Source organism: Macrobrachium rosenbergii, chromosome 51 (genome assembly GCF_040412425.1).
Source record: "Macrobrachium rosenbergii isolate ZJJX-2024 chromosome 51, ASM4041242v1, whole genome shotgun sequence".
In the NCBI taxonomy this organism is placed as follows: Eukaryota; Metazoa; Arthropoda; class Malacostraca; order Decapoda; family Palaemonidae; genus Macrobrachium; species Macrobrachium rosenbergii.
Genome location: NC_089791.1, coordinates 49,927,883 through 49,945,382, shown reverse-complemented (window position 1 = coordinate 49,945,382; position 17,500 = coordinate 49,927,883). Strand labels below are relative to the sequence as shown.

Sequence of the window (17,500 nt, the reverse complement as noted above, 5' to 3'; positions counted from 1 at the left end):
TACCCGACTGACGTGATTAATTTTATAATTGCTATATTTAATGAGGACGTGAATATGCTTTTGCATGTAATTTTATCTCGAGTCAAAGTCTTGATGTGATTTGTTATCGATTTATGCTGCTTTTAACAGTCATATTTTTAATTTGTCCTAAAAAAGGTAGAAAAAATCCCTGCTGTCGTGATATTTTGCAACAAGTGAATGACGCAAAAAGGTAGCATTATTCTGCCAACAAATTTCCAGAATTGTGTCAGTCCCAGTATTTATTTGTCAAAAGTAAAAATTCCACCATCAAGCCAGCGTATGACACAGACGTCAAAATACTCTCGAGAATAGCGACCAAATCATCGACAATATCGGCGAAACGCAAGTCGACAGAGTTGCTCTCGCTTGCGTAGCGAGTCCTGCAGGCTGCAGTCGAACTCAGTCAGTCGGTAGTTGGCAGTGAGAGGGTTGGGACGTACGCGTGTGAGCTCCGTGTTGCGTGGGAGACGAACCCCGCTAAGGGTTGTTTGTGATGGATTCTGGAGTGGTCGAAATCATTTTGATTTAATTCAAGCCTCGAGCGATTTTTTATTTTGTTTTGACTTAGCTGTTCGTTTCGTTTTGATCCTGTTATTAAATATTTACGTTAGAATGTTGTCTTCGTTTAGTAGTGGCCGACTCCAGTGGATAATGGAGAGAACTTCGACGGAAATGTGAATGAAATTTCTCGATGTCTTTCGCTGGGTTATCTCGACCGTATTTTAGGAGAATGTGGAACCCTGTGTGAGCAAGTTAGTATCATCCTATTTCGTTATATGATTTGTTAGCAATCTTTATAATATCATATCAGGATATTTTACCTATTTTAACAGCTTAATTCTATTTTACTGTACTTTATATGTATTATCGTCTTGTAATGGTTCGTACTTTTCAGTACTGTAGTACTATAACATAACAGTGTGAAATTATATGGTTAATCGGTTTCTCTTTTTAGCTTATTTGAATATCTTACGGTTTAACTGATATATGGAATATCGTCATGTAGAATGATGGTATTTTAAGCCAGTTCCTTTAAACGAAAATAAAATAAGCCTGCGGCTCTGCTTGCATTAATTGATGCTTGTAAGTTTTTCAGAGGCAAGTATGGAATCAGAAAAATGCAATAATATTCTGATTCGGGACAAAAAACAGTTAAATAATCAACCACATTAATGCTTTAATCCGGACACAATTTGCCATAGACAAACATTAACATACATAAAAATCTTTAAAACTCTAAGAGGTTAAAATTGAAAATGATAGACATGAGAAATGATTATGAAAGAAATGTGAAAATGATGGTGTGAATGAGATGTTGATTATGAAACTAAAGTGATTTTTCATACTGAAAGGACATGATGTATAGCACATCAGAATAAAACATCGTAGAGAAATACTAATAATGAAATGTGTGTGGAAGTTGTATTTCCATTTATGTATTTTACAAGGCCAAAATTATATATGAAACATTTAGCAAACATGTTTCGTTTGATTTTGACATTTTTAATGTGAATGCTTTTATCTCATTATTATTATTATCATTATTATTATTATTATTATTATTATTATTATTATTATTATTATTGATCCCCTTTGCGTCATGCGAGTCGGATGAGATACGCATCCAGAGGAACTAATCAGCATTAGTCACGTGGGTGAGGGTAAAGGGAAGGACCAGAATTTCGTAACGAATTTTGGTGATTGTACCAATTGGATTGGTGTCTGGGAAAAGGTAAGTAGATCCCTTCGGGGTGGGGGTGGGGGCTGAGGTGTTAGGGTAGGAGGAATATAACCACCAAGGAGGATGAATACTGTCCCTTTTAAATTTGAGAGTCTTTTGACTGTTGCTTACACCAAGGTCTGCGCTTACGCGTTAGGTATTTAAGTTTGGCTTTGCTGGGAGTTTGTAGGACTGTGTGCGTTGATTGTAGTAGTTACTTACGAATTGTATTCTTTATAGGTGTATATTATTTATTTATATATATATTCGCTGAACATATATTAAGTAATTTGTTTGTTTACCTAGTGAAACCTAGTTAATCGGGTATGAGCGTCTCAGATAAGTTATTTTATAAGCACAACAGTAATTGATAAATTTACAAATCTGAGTTACGAAGGTTAACAGCGTTGTATATAAAAAAATATATATTGTATATACTGTCTGTATGTATACGTATCCATATATATTGTATATATACTATATATACTATATACAATACTCTATATATATATATATATATATATATATATATATATATATATATATATATATATATATATATGCGTGTGTGAATGGAGAGAGAGAGAGAGAGAGAGAGAGAGAGAGAGAGGAGCGAAAACTTGGGAGTACGGGAGCTGTTTGTTGAGGTCAGGCCCTTTGCAATTCATTAGCATAAAAGGAACCCCGTCGGCCCTTTGTCCTAAGGGTTACTGAACAAGTAGGGACTGCGGAGCGAAGGCTGCCACCTCATTGAAGTGTGGGGGTGGGGCTTTGTGAAGAAAATGGGGGGGGGGCGGTTGTAGGGGACGTCTGTGTTATGGTAATCTGGAAGGGAACGAACGCTTCTTACGCCCTGAGAGAGAGAGAGAATAGGGGATACGTTTTGATTTCGGTGACGTAATCATTTCTTTGTACTTGAATGTCGTAGGAACTGTTAAATCCTGTTTTCTTATAGGAAGGAGAAAAGGTTAGACCTACTTCTTAAAGGATGGTTATAACAGCATGATAAAGGATAGAAGGATAATAAAAGTATCGGGTTTTTAAAAACGGTATTTGTTAGGGAATATGGTTAGGACGGTTTTATTGACCTACTCGGGATTTATTAGCCTTGTCCAATATTTTTGTTTGTATCTGCACTTTGATTTGAGTTAGTTATGGCATAAAGCTTCAATATAATTAAGTGATCAATTGGCATGTATAATTGTAAAGAAATAGTGGAAGTGAAATTCACTGTAAGTTGCTTTTGATTAAGTGTATCAAATCCCATTGGTCAGAGCGATTTGGGATGTTTCTTAAGCTTATTTTAAGATTTTACATTATTTCTTAAAACCAGTGTTGGGCATTGTTCCTTTCTTTACATGTGAATCACTCCCAGGTTTTTGTTTTCAAATACGTATAATATATTCCTTACACTTTTATTTTATCGTTAAATGTTGAATTGGAGTCATTCGACGAATTTACGAGATAGTAACGTCCAGTAGAAAATGCTGCGCGTTTCGTTTCTTACGTTAAAATTTGAAATGTCACCTTTGCTGTTCTGTGTCGATGCTCTTGGGTGAAGTTACTTAGAAGTGACGAAGGTTTTCTTTTGGTTTCAAACTATCACATCGCCGGTATTTGCATGCAGTTTATATAGTTTAGTTTTTTTAATTTTTATGTTTCGTTCTTGCATTGATAGTATTCTGTAACAAAATGGTTGTAGTTTGTATGTCACTAACTTTTCCATTGTTCTTTCTTACCCTAAATATAGATAGAAAGGTCTCTCTCTCTCTCTCTCTCTCTCTCTCTCTCTCTCTCTCTCTCTCTCTCTCTCTCTCTCTCTCTCTCTCTCTCTCTCACACACTCAAAATGGGTGTAATTCTTTCGTCACTTTTATTTTGACACTGTACAAGTATACTTCCTGTAGATAGAAAGCTCTCTCTCTCTCTCTCTCTCTCTCTCTCTCTCTCTCTCTCTCTCTCTCTCTCTCTCTCTCTCTCTCTCCTGCAAGAAACTGAAATTATTGACAGAATCGATAATGATAACGATGAATTTTTTTTTTTTTACAGTCTTAGTTGCAAAGGTTCATTAAAGTAACCGATCGCCTGGTATGTGTCAGTGATAATGATGATTATAATAATGATGATAATGATGACAGCCACCTTCGCCGTCGGGTCGGACTCGAGCGCTTAATTGATTTTCAGGTGATAAGTTACAGCATCAATTTTTAATGATGCTGTGTTTTTCGGCCAAAACGCACCTGAAGTCTCTCTATATGTTATTTTTAGGTTGATGCTTCCTGAAAAATATTTAAAGCGGACGGTTTGTTTCGCCGGTTGGATATCACGATCTCTCTCTCTCTCTCTCTCTCACACACAATGGTTGTCAATCTTATCCCAATCTTATTTTTGACACTAAGTATAATTTCTGTAGATAGAAAGGTCTCTCCCTCAAAATGGTTGTAGTTTTAATGTCACTATTATTTCCAGCGTTATTTTTGACACTGTAAGTATACTCGTACTTTCTATAGATATAAAACTCTCTCTCTCTCTCTCTCTCTCCTCTCTCTCTCTCTCTCTCTCTCTCTCTTCTTACCCCAGTCAACACTGTAGCTCTAGTGTAACGAAAGATGAACTACAATTCCATAATTTTCGTCTCACAAGCTTTTAAAAGGCGGCGTTAGAATTTGGAATTCTCTTCCCGCCTCCTTTTTCCCCTCACTCTAATATTCTAGGTTGTCCGTCCCGTTGATCTCACTAGCGAGAGACACCGGAGGTCGATTCCCGGTTGGAGTTTGGAAAATCCTTTTTGACTTCCTTTAAACGGTGAATTATATATATATATATATATATATATATATATATAATTATATATATATATATATATATATACACATGCACAGAATTACTGAACACATGTTAACGTGTTTCACAGAAATAATTTTCTGATCATTATCGGGATCGAACCACAGTCTCTCATATGACAGCCAAGTCTTTACCAATTGGCCTGGGTGGGTCAGTTGGTAGCGCCCTTGTATGTCATTTGAGAGGCCTGGGTTCGATCCCTGATGAGTAAAAAAAAATATATACACATATATATATATATATATATATATATATATATATATATATATATATATATATATATATATATATATATATTACTCGTTGGTAGAACTGATCAAGTGATACTGTGGTCGCGAGCGCGCTGTCGTGCTGTGCTACTGCGCATGCGTCATCCACAGGTGAGATTAACAAAGGAGGTTTAAATGCGTCGTTTGGGCGGAAATGGCTGTCACGCCATCCTCGTCTATGGAGGACAGATTTAAGCCGAAGTGTGAAAAGATTCTCTCTCTCTCTCTCTCAGGGTTTAGTGGGACAAGCTGTGGCTTAAATGATTGGACGTACGTGTAGCTTCTTAAGGATTTTAAGGGGTGGGAGTTTAGTTATAATTTATATAATATATATATAATATATATATATATATATATATATATATATATATATATATATATATATATAAAAAGTGTGTGCTGTGTGTGTGCGCGCAATCTGTAGGAAAGTTAAACCGGCCAATGGAATGAATCTCGTATGAACCAGTCATTGCATTGATTTTTTATTGTTTGTAAGACATTGCCCGCATCAATTTTTATCAGATCACAATCATCGTTTTATCATAACACGGCCGTGTTCAAGGGCAGCACATTCTCCCCCCTCCCTCCCCACGACCACTATCATTTAGCGTACTATTGTTCCTTTTTTTATTATTTCTTGTGCTGCCACTTCATCACACTTTATATTTTATGATTGTTCATTTATCCCATTGCATATATTTTTTAGACTTATTATCCCATTAAGTGTTTTCTTAAGGACGTTGGCGTCAGGTAAATGATTATCATTTACAGTGATTATTAATTACAATTATTATTGATTACGGTGATTATTAATTTAAGTTATTATTAATTACAGGGATTATTAAGTTAAGTGATGATCAGTTACACTGACTATTAATATCGGTGATTAATAATCACACTGATTATTAATTTCAGTGATTATTAATTGCACAGTAATATACCAAGATTCAAAAACTAGGGAACAAGCAAAAGGTTGATAAACAGACAGGTAAATACACAAACACACACAAAAACACACACACACAGCGATCATCATTTCATCTGTGTGTGTAACAGAGTGTGTCGACCTCGCCATTAATAAGAGGTAATTGGGGGGAAGGGGGAGTATAGGGCCATTGTGAATAGGAGCTCATTTTTTGGCGGCCGACTGTTGCTATGATTAGGGTCATGTACAGTTAGAGGTCGCCCTCTTACCCTAATTGAAGGTTCTTCATGCTTTATTGCGCCATTATAGGGGAGGGCGGCGGATGCCGCATCTCATTTGTTTACCCAGAAGCTCAGGCGGCCCGGTTTCAAGGGCGACTCATACCTGCGGGTCGTCCTCCACCCCTCAGAGACTGCTTGGAGGAAGAAGAGCCTTTTATGGCATAAGGTTAGTCTAAGAGTAATGCAAACATCGTCAAAGGCAGTTTTGCCCAACTGAGTTTGTTATTATTATTATTATTATTATTATTATTATTATTATTATTATTCTGAAGATGAACCATATTCTTATTCTGAGAGACATTTAAAAATCGTCAAAGGCAGTTTGCCTAACTGGAGTTTGTTTTTTTTATATAGCCCTACACACAGTTATTATTATTATTATTATTATTATTATTATTATTATTATTATTATTAAGATGAACCCTATTCATATGGAACAAGCCCACCACAGCACAGGGGCCATTGACTTGAAATTCAAGCTTCCAGAGATTATGCTGTTCATTTGAAAGAAGTAGCAGTCATTAGAAAAGAAAAAGCGAATTAACAAATTATTAAATAAGTAGATAAAAAATGCAAGTAGCCTAAATGAGTAAAACACAAGAAGAGTTGTTTGAGCGCACGATCTTGCAATTATAGATTCGAGCAGGAAGTTCGATTGGATGCTCACGAGACGACATATGACATTAACGGGAAGGAGGAACAAGGAGGATCCTTTCTTCCCTTAAGGAAGAAAGGATCCTCCTTTCTTACTTAAGGAAGAAAGGAGCCTCCTTTCTTCCTGAACCAAGTTATTAACATCTTAGGATGTTAATAACTTGGTTAGAGTTTTCGTCCAAAGGAGAATGTCGACAGTGATCTTTTGAATAATCTTTTTATTGCCTTGCCATTAAGCACCTCACGAGGTGCACCGTAGGCATTACTTAAGTTTCTCTGCAGCGTCCATTCGGTCCCTGGCTGCAACCCCTTCCATAACTATTACTGTACCTCTGTTCGTATTCTCTTTCCTCCACCTTACTTTTCACCTTCTGACAGCTGTTTCACAGTGCAGGTGCGTGGTTTTCTTCCTCGTTACGCCCTTAGGACCTTTCACTCTCAGTTTCCCTTTCAGCTGTGAATGACCTCATAGTACCCATCGCTTGGCCTGTGGCCTAAATTTTGTATTCCATTCTATTCCTCGCCAATAAGACCAGTTAAAAGTATTAATTCAGAATTCTCTAAATCTCTGATTATATGATTCTTAGGCCTTGAGGTCTTGAATCCTAAGAAGACCCACCATTTGCTTAGGGAAGTGACACCCGGCCGGAGTAAGAGGCAATAAGAGTCTTGGTATGGACCTTTGGACTTTCCACAACCAACAGAACCGAGATACGCTGATCCCCACAGCGATATTCAGGAAAATTAGGTAAAAAGACCCGCTGTGTGAGACACGTAATGGCTCGCTGTATGTGCGCAATCATTAAGCTATTATCTTTTTTTTTCCGCGAGGGGCGGAGGAGGAAGAATGATCGTCTTCCGGACCAGAAATCCTCCGAAGGAAGTCAGCAGCCGTGACGGCGGCGCTCAGGAAGAGTTGTAGGGCAACAGTCGACAAGACGCCTTCGGTTTAATATTTTGGATATCTGGACTGAGTACCAGATTGTGATGGCGTTACTGGCTAAAGTGCCTCTCTCTCTCTCTCTCTCTCTCTCTCTCTCTCTCTCTCTCTCTCTCTCTCTCTCTCTCATAGCCTGGATGTTGTGTGAGAATTATATATATATATATATATATATATATATATATATATATATATATATATATATATATATATATATATATATATATATATATATATATATATATATATATATATATATATATATATATATATATATATATATATATGTGCTTGGATCAGAATCTGATAAATTTACTGGATAAGTACAATTGTTTCTCTCTCTCTCTCTCTCTCTCTCTCTCTCTCTCTCTCTCTCTCTCTCTCTTATAGCCTGGATATATAATATATATATATACGGTATACATATATATATATATATATATATATATATATATATATATATGTCTCTCTGTTCGATGTACTGCAATGTAGATAACGTTGCTACGCAAGCGCATATATACGCTCACACGTACGCGTTACGATTTATTTTCGGCGAAGCAGTCCGTCACAGTATTGCTCTTTCACGCCGTCCACCAACGGACGGTGATGGCTGGGAGCCGGTCTCATCATTTCGTCTGTTTTATCTTTCGCCCTTTTTGCACCTCCTCTTTTGTGTGTTGGAGCTGTTAAGGGCCGTCTGTCACCGTGACACTGACATTGTTTGGGAGATGGGAGGTGGGGAGAGAGAGAGAAAGGGAGAGGGAGGGGGGATGGTAGGGTGTTAAACGAAATATGTGTCGATGAATTGTGTCACACGAGAATTATGTGTGTCGGCAGGGGGAGGGAGAGAGCACAAGAGAGCGAGCAGGATTTGGGGAGAGAATAAAAGCGAGTTGGATTTGAAAAGCCACAACAATACGAGCGGGTGGGATTTAACAGAGTTTGAAGCGTGAGCAGGATTTACGCACGGACGATGATAGTGATCAGGATTTAAAGAGAGAAGTCAGACTGAGCATAATAGTGAATAAAAACAAGCAGGATTTAATGAGTGACACCTAAGAGGATTTAAATGTATAGTTGAAGCGAGCAGGATATAAATGTTTAATCAAAGCGAGAAGGATTTAAATGTGTAGTTAAAGCGAGAATTGAATGTGTAGTTAAAGAAAGCAGATTTTTATAATACTGTTAAAGCGAGGATTTAAATACTTAGTCTAAGAGAGCAGGTTATAATTGTATAGTTAAAGCGAGACGTATTTAAATATATATTTCAAGCGAGCAGGATTTAATGAGAAATCAATATGACGAACGGGATTTCAACAGAAACAGAAGACGAACATGATTTAAGGGGAGAAGTGAGAATTAGCATGATTTAAAAAAATAAAGCAAACTGTTTAAAGATACGGTAAAAGCGAGCAGGATTAAAGTAAAGATGATGAAAGCTACCAGGAGTTTAGGAGGCAAATGGAAGCATTGTTTTTTACTATTAAATTTCAGTACGAGATTATACACGATGTCAATTTTGTCACCGCCAGGCGTTTGGAAAAAGGAAATACGACCCTATTCCCATTCCACTGTTAGGAAATTGATATGTCGTTGCTCGAAATTTGGTCGATCACACGGGAAAAGATAAAGAACATGCGACATAGAATCGTATAGAATCTATACATCAGTTTGAGGAGGACTTCTGAAATGTCGCGTGGGCTACTTTCGGACTGGAGGGTAACCTCTCGATAGAATCGGAGGCTCCGGAGTAAGAGATGTCTTCGACAGAAGAAGAGCTCTTCAGGGAGACAGGCAGTGACAATTACCGAGTGTACTTACGGTAGGGAGCTCAAGTGGGACGTATAAACCTACACACACGCACACACACATACACAATGCACACACACGCACACAGTATATGTATATACGTGTATATATGTATTATATATAAATATATATGATTACAATAACTTTTGTACGTGATTCATTTATAACACATTACGACAGATGAAAAATATGAGACGGGGTGTAGGTCCTGACCGGTTTCGACTTTATTTCCAAGCCATTGTGACTTCTAAAACACGCACAGTGGCTTGAAATAAATAAACTGGCAGACCTACACCCTCTTTATTTTATCTGTGGTAATGTGTGATAAATATATATATGTGTGTATGTATATATATATATATATATATATATATATATGGAGAGAGGAGGGAGGGAGAGAGAGAGAGAGTCTTCTTTTGAATTGCAATGAGGATTACCTCATCGAGGCCTTCCCGTTGTCATGTACATGATCGTATACATTTTGACAGCGTTAACTGATAACACGTCTCTTTTCCTTTCTCTTCTTATCACTTTTCTCCACTCCAACGGTGATTCACTACTGTCAGCTAACAGTCAGGTACTTTTTCACTGCTTGGGAATGCAGGCGCATACTGAATTCTCAGGAAAAGCACCCATTTTTTCCTATTCTTCTCAAATTGGGGATCGAACGCTAGTCATTCAGTTGAGAGGAATCCGTCAGAACCGGCACAAAGTGTGTTCCTACTGTAATACAATTACGTGAATATATTCAAGTGTCATATGTAGTAAGGAAGCAAGGTTGCATCACATTACGAACACCGTTGAGATGCTTATATATATGAATATTTATAAAGATCTAAGATCATTTTTCCTATAAGGGTTGCTGAGTGATTGTAATTGGTGAGTAGTTTTGTGTGTGTGTGTGAGAGAGAGAGAGAGAGAGAGAGAGAGGGCATTTTGCCATTCATTCCGGCATGAATGTTGGTGAGTGGACAAGCTCGACACGTGACGTGTATTTTATTATTGAATAATGTACATATCGTTAATGTTTATGTCAATCATCGGTGCATTTATTGTTGTTCCTATAATTCCTTAGTAATCTCAGTTCCCCGTCAAGGCTTTCTATCAAGGCTGCTTATCAGTTTCGTCACGTTTCATATTGTGTCTGTAATGAAAGGTCTTGTTTTGGAGACAGTGTTCCTTTATGATTCCTTTCATAACGATTGACAGTAGTTCTCATTAGCTATCAAACATCCGGCAAGACCTACCTCTCTCTCTCTCTCTCTCTCTCTCTCTCTCTCTCTCTCTCTCTCTCTCTCTCTCTCTCTCTCTCTCTCTAAGAGGAACCGTCCTTGAGGTGGACGGTTTTGTGAATTGTTCCATTCAGTCTCTTGCTAGAATTTGGACGCCCTTCCTTCTATATTTACATATTTCTGCGACATCTGTCTCTTCTACAAAATAGTCTCTTCTCTACAAGTACCTCCTGACAGAATTTGGAATTTCTTCCTTCCTTCTGTATCCATATATTTCTACGTTGTTGCCTCTTCTCTACAGCTCACTAGTCTCCACGTTAAGAAATAAATTAAGAAATTAAAAGAACTGCATCCCTGAGACGATCTACGTAAGCGATGCAGCGCCTCCGTCAGTCGGAGATTACTCGTATCTCGCCCTAATATATTCTCATGTTTTATTCCTTGGTCTGCCTTTCTGATAATCCGGCAATTCTCATGTTTTATTCCTTGGTCTATCATTCTGATAATCCGGCAATGTTTTTAGCATGTGGTGTTGCAACCGCAATTACGGGATGTTGATGTTGCAACCGTTTTTATACGTACGAAAATGGAATTCACTCTTTGGTGAAAGCTTATCTTTTTGTCGGTTTAATCGTGAATCGCTTTTGGTATACTGTAATATGTTACGTACGAATAATGGTTCTATCGATGTTTATAAGGAGTCAGGTAATATCAGTCAGTTGTTATTATTATTATTATTATTATTATTATTATTATTATTATTATTATTATGAGTCAGGAAATATCAGTATACGACTACTACTGATACTACTGTAATTATTATTATTATTATTATTATTATTATTATTATTATTATTATTATTATTATTATTATTATTATTATTACATGTACAGTACACAAGTAAATAAGTCCTTGAGATCTTGAGAGCCGCCCGCCCGGTTATCGCGTTCGTCTCAAGGCTGGCGATGATGACGTTGATGAGTCACCAAAGGCAGGGCAGGTGAATTCATCCAAGATGAGTAATAAACGACTTGGGTGTGAGTGAGACGTTCCGAAAAGAGAGAGAGAGAGAGAGAGAGAGAGAGAGAGATTACGTGACTCATTATAATCGTGGATACAATAATAACAGTAATAATAATAATACTGATAGTAGTAGTAGACGGATATTCTCTGAGAGAGAGAGAGAGAGATATTACCTGACTCATTATAATCATCGATACAGTAATAATAATAAGAATAATAATAATAATAGATTGATATTTCCTGAGAGAGAGAGAGAGAGAGAGAGAGAGAGAGAGAGAGAGAGAGAGAGAGGGAGTTTGCCTGACTCATTATAATCATCGGTTCAGTAATAATAATAATAATAATAGATTGTTATTTCGAGAGAGAGAGAGAGAGAGAGAGAGAGAGAGAAAGGGCTACACTGGTGGTGCCTCAGGATATTAGGGCTCCTCGTGGAACTGCCAAGGTCGCTGGGGGTGGGGGATTTCAGGAGAGGGGGAGGTGTGGTAGGGTGAAGTCGGGTGGGGGTTTGTGTCCCACTGCATCTAGAGTTCTAGACAAAACAGGAAACTGTTTCGTAAAGATGGTTTGGTTTGTATGGCTGTTTGGTCTTTCTTTCCTCATTATATCATCTGTTTCTTTATTTGTTTCTCTCCTACTTACGTCTTATTTTTCCTTTTCCTTTCACTTCATTTCCTCTTCGCCCGACTACGGAAATGCAGAGTGGAAGCTTTTTATTTTCATGAGGAAACAGGGATTGGGGTTTAACTGGGTTTTTTTTATCTCTATTTGTTTACTGTGCGGTCGAGGAAATTCTATGGATAATCTTCCTTAGAAACCAAAAGAACAGTAAATAAATAAATAGATAAATAAAAAAAAAATGTACTCCCTGCTGCATTCTTGTTCATTTCCGTTCAAGATGGTAAAGGATCCCTGTTTCCCTTTTTCCCTTTTTTTTATTTTTTTTTTATTTTTAGGAAAAACTGAAGCTGACGAAATTATATTTTACCATTTCGTAATTACTGAGAAGATGGAGCGACTTGGCGTCGTTTTATTTTTGCTTTTATTTTTTTTATTATTTTTTTATTTGGAGAAGGAAGGGATGTGTTTATGCGTGGTCTGGTGGAGCCGAGGGAAGAAGCTGTTTAGATGTTTGTTTTTTCGTTTAATGTTAAATGAATCATTGGTTAGAGAGGGTTGTAGTTAATTTGTGTGGCCTCGCTTTGTTAGTATGTGTGTATATATATATATATATATATATATATATATATATATATATATATATATATATATATTTATATATATATACATATACTCTTTTATACATACGCACATACATACATATATATATATATATATATATATATATATATATATATATATATATATGTATGTATGTATGTATGTATGTGTGTACATTGTGTATAGAATTACGTAGTGGTCATGAACGTACAGGTTAATTCTATTTCGTAAAGCTGCGTAAAGCATTTCCGATTTGGTCACCAATTCTTGAAAGGGACAAAGAACCATGGATTATTTATTCATATATTTACTTAGTTCTGTAATAGAGTATTCTGTGTGCAGGCTTTGTGTATGCCAGGTAGCAGGGTATTGTAAATGGGCATAAGAGGAATGTGTGTGATGAAGAGAAGGGATGAGGACATTCTTCCCTTTCATATTTTCACTGACATGTACTGGGTACTGATCAATTAATAATCGTTCATTTAACCTCTCTCTCTCTCTCTCTCTCTCTCTCTCTCTCTCTCTCTCTCTCTCTCTCTCTCTCTCTCTCGTTGCTTGAGAGGAAGATTGTCTCGTCACATAACTTTTGAATCTCGCATGTTGTTAGATCCTACTTCGCAAATTATTTCTATTGTGTAATTCCCTCTGCCTTGTAGTTCGCTTTGTTTTATATCCGTTTAATGACTCACTTTAGTCACGGAAAGTGCAGCGTCCGGAAAACACCTCATATATACATTAGCTAACATTCTTATAATATTATTGTTACTATTGCAATACTTTTACCAGACCACTGAGCTGATATCAGCTTTCACAGAGCCGGTCCGAAGGATTTGTTTTTACTTTTATGTATTAAATTTTTTTATATATATATTGTCAATTAAATTAAAATTTTTCAAAAGTTTTGTAATTGGGTTAATTGCAAATGCTGAAGCTTCTGACGAAATTTTAAAGATCGATTCATTTCCAAGATTAATTGCAAAGTTGAAGCTTCTGACGAAATTTCATTGACCGATTTATTTCCAAAACTTGATTCGCTGCTGATTGTACTTAGGACATTCACACAGTAATTGTTTCATCATTATCACTACTTTACATCCAGAGCATTCCGGGTCAGGGTTATGTGGGTTATTCACTAAGTGTCCGTGTGTTAGGCGAAAATGCACTGTTCGGAGACGTGTCAGAATTACTTTGGTTCTCATGAACAGAATGCTCACCTTGCTGTTAGTGTTGTTTACTGCATTTCAATACGATCGTTTTCTTAAACGTGGAAGAAATGTCAATTCTTTTTCCTGGCTTATGTCTTTAACAGATGCTTACAAATCAGATGGACAATTATTGGCAATTGCCGCTGATTTAAAGTTAGAATCATAAATACATATGAATATATATATATATATATAATATATATATATATATATATATATATATGTATGTATGTATTTATATGCATATATATATATATATGTGTGTATATATACATATACATATAGACATACATACACACACACACACATATATATAAGCATATATGTCGACCATTTACAGTAAACTTAAACAGAAATCCATCAACTTGCATAGATTTTATACGTCTCCATAAACTTTAAATGTGGTTGTTAGCTCCTAGCCTTTTTCACCGTCCTGGCTGCGACCCGCCATTGTCAATCGACGACCCATGTAGGTACCTAAATCCACTGGTTAGATCAGCAAAGGCGCAAAGAATTACTCGGGAAGAAGAGAGATGTGTATGCATATTTCTTCGTTATAGGATCACTTACTACTAAGCAAACAATTAAGGCGTAAAGTAAATGCACCTTTCGAAAAGTGAGTTAAGTATTACGTTTAAGATACGATAAAGAATAGGTTTTGCCAATTATGGGTCAATCGTTTAGAGATTAGTGACTGTTTCAGTTTGACAATGACGTAACCTTTCCGCGTATTCTCGTGCTGTAGTCATGCGATCTCTTCACGCAAGTTGATTTTCCTCTTTCATTTTTATTTCCCCCATTCAATTTAATCCAATTGATTTCTCTCCTTTTATTTTTTATATTACCCACATTTATCATGAAGCATTAATCTTACTATATAATCTACTTTATTTTCCGTATTTAGTTTCAAGTCACATTTAACTGCGCTTACCTTTAGATATTAGTTGTTCGTATGTCTTTAATCACACAGATTTCCCTTTTTTAATTATAATATAACAGTTTTTCTCTTTTCTTCATTATTTTTGGTTAGATTAATTTTCCCACTTATTCAACGTATTGATTTTCCCATTTATCTTTTAAGAAGTTCATCCTCCCACTTTTATCTTTTAATACATTACTATCCCCCTCCTTTATTTTTAACACATCAATTCTCCCACTCATATTTTAGCACATTAATTTTCCCACTTTTATCTTTTCCCACATGAATGTTCCTTCTTTTCTTTCCACGAATGATGCAAAAAAGAAGGCCTTTTCTCCCTTTCCCAGCTCTCCCGGGCTCCAATCCTGCAAGGGGCGAGACTGGTACCCTACGATTTTTTTTTTTTTTTCATTCTTTACGACAGGAAATGCATGACTCATCAGATCCCAACGGATGCGTATATTTGAATCTGCGTCTTTGATCGGGAAGTCTTCATCGAGGAAAGTTGCGGGAAGCCACAAATTTCGTTTAACGTCGAATTTGCCATATCTTGGGAGATACCATCCAATTGGAATTATAATTAGCAAGTGCTTCTTCGCTGGCTAGAATTCGAACCGTGGCCTCAAGGTGTGAGTCATTCTCAAGGTATAGTGGATTCTATATTGAACAGTAAATATATATATATATATATATATATATATATATATATATATATATATATATACATACATACATACATACATGTATATATAAGCTATATATGTGTATATACATATATAGCCTATATATATGTGTATGTATATGTATATGTATATATATATATATATATATATATATATATATATATATATATTTTTTTTTTTTTTTTTTTTTTTATGTAGGAGTCTTCCACACGCCTTATAAAGAAAAAACTCTGAGCAGTCGGGCAACACGAAATGCAAAAATATAAACTCCCCTATACCCCCCCTGCAAATGGCATGTCAGTTGCAGAACTGTATGGAGAGAGAGAGAGAGAGAGAGAGAGAGAAGAGCCGCCTTCATAATTCCTCCTTGCTGACTGGGTTCGCCAGACAAATGCTTTGGAGTTAAGTAAGGCAAAGTTCTTATTTACTAACAACAGAAAAGAACCATTACAACTTAGGGTTAACTGGATAACTTCAGACGAGGTGCGGAAGTCAGTCGACAGAAAGGTTCTTCGTGACTGGGAAGAAGTTTGTGGCATTAGTCTGAATTATTGAGGTTGTTCTCTTTTCTGTGATAAAGGGATTTTTTTTTTATAGTGTGGGGCGAGGTTGGGTTCGCCTTCTTGTGCTGTGCATCTTATACAGTCTGCTTATTTGCGGGTTGTTTATACGTATATAAATTTAGATCTCTCTCTCTCTCTCTCTCTCTCTCTCTCTCTCTCTCTCTCTCTCTCTCTCTCTCTCTGAGGTTAGCTTTTGCCAAAAATTGTCCTCATTTAAGTATAAGTTCGGTCTCATGATGTCACGTCATTTTCCAAATAGAGATGAAATAAAAAAAACCAACAGCAAAATAAAATACTTGGAACTTCAGTGAAAATAATGAGATTTCTATAACGCTGGTAAAGAGAGTGTCTCAAATATTAACGCAAAGTAATACATTGGTGTTACCTTTGAAGGTGAACGAAAGACAACTGAACGTGTGGAACCACTTACTCAGTCTATGAAAAGGTAAGTTTAGAACACCAATAATCTTTTCTTTGATTCAAAGGAGCTTTTTTCAAAGGAAGTCTCCTAAAAGAGCTGTGGCACCGTCATGATGTCAGTATCAAAAAAGTCTATTTCAGTGTATAACAGGAAATGTAACTGACTATGCAAAGTAAAAAGAAAAAACATTTTCAAAGGAGTAGTATTGCAGTGCATAACAGAAAATGGAATTGGCTTTATGGAGAGTAAAAAATTTTAAAGGTTTAGAGGAGCTTTTTCGGTTGAAGTCTGTTAAATCAGTTGTGATACCGTCATGATGTCAGTATAAAACAAGGCTTATTACGATGTATAGCAGAAGGTGGAACTGAATTTATGCAAAGTACAAGAAAACATTTTCAAAGGTTTTGTTTTTTGTTGCAAGGCAAAAATAACTCTGTACAGAACAAAAGCAACTCAAGAGAAGCATCCTAGAAAATTATTATTATTATTATTATTATTATTATTATTATTATTATTATTATTATTATTATTATTATTATTATTATTTATTAATTATTATTATTAGTAGTAGTAGTAGTAGTAGTAGTAGTGGTAGTAGTAGTAGTAGTAGCAGCAGCAGGGATCCATTAATATCATTACTATTATTAGTGACGGTTCCTACGCCTCGATAAAAGCATTAATAGGATTCCGGCAGGATATAACGGAGTTACCCGGTCGGTAAAAAACGGCGTCGGTCCTAATGAGGAAATGAGATAGCTTGAACAGTTTTA

The 17,500-nt window shown here is 36.2% G+C and overlaps 1 protein-coding gene across 11 annotated transcripts in view; it reads left to right on the top strand.

Annotated features, from left to right (window-relative positions):
- The window catches only part of LOC136833392 (proteoglycan 4-like), a 433,343-nt gene that overhangs the window by 351,924 nt on the left and 63,919 nt on the right, over positions 1-17,500 (top strand). Inside the window, exon 1 of one of the 11 annotated variants that reach the window (XM_067095484.1) lies at positions 379-773. The exons of 9 other annotated variants lie outside the window; for them this stretch is intronic. In XM_067095484.1, the coding sequence (XP_066951585.1) occupies position 773 (1 nt within the window). In that variant the 5' untranslated portion in view covers positions 379-772. Of the gene's footprint in view, positions 1-378; positions 774-17,500 lie in introns of those variants that run through there. One more of the 11 variants, XM_067095480.1, reaches the window with a different exon arrangement.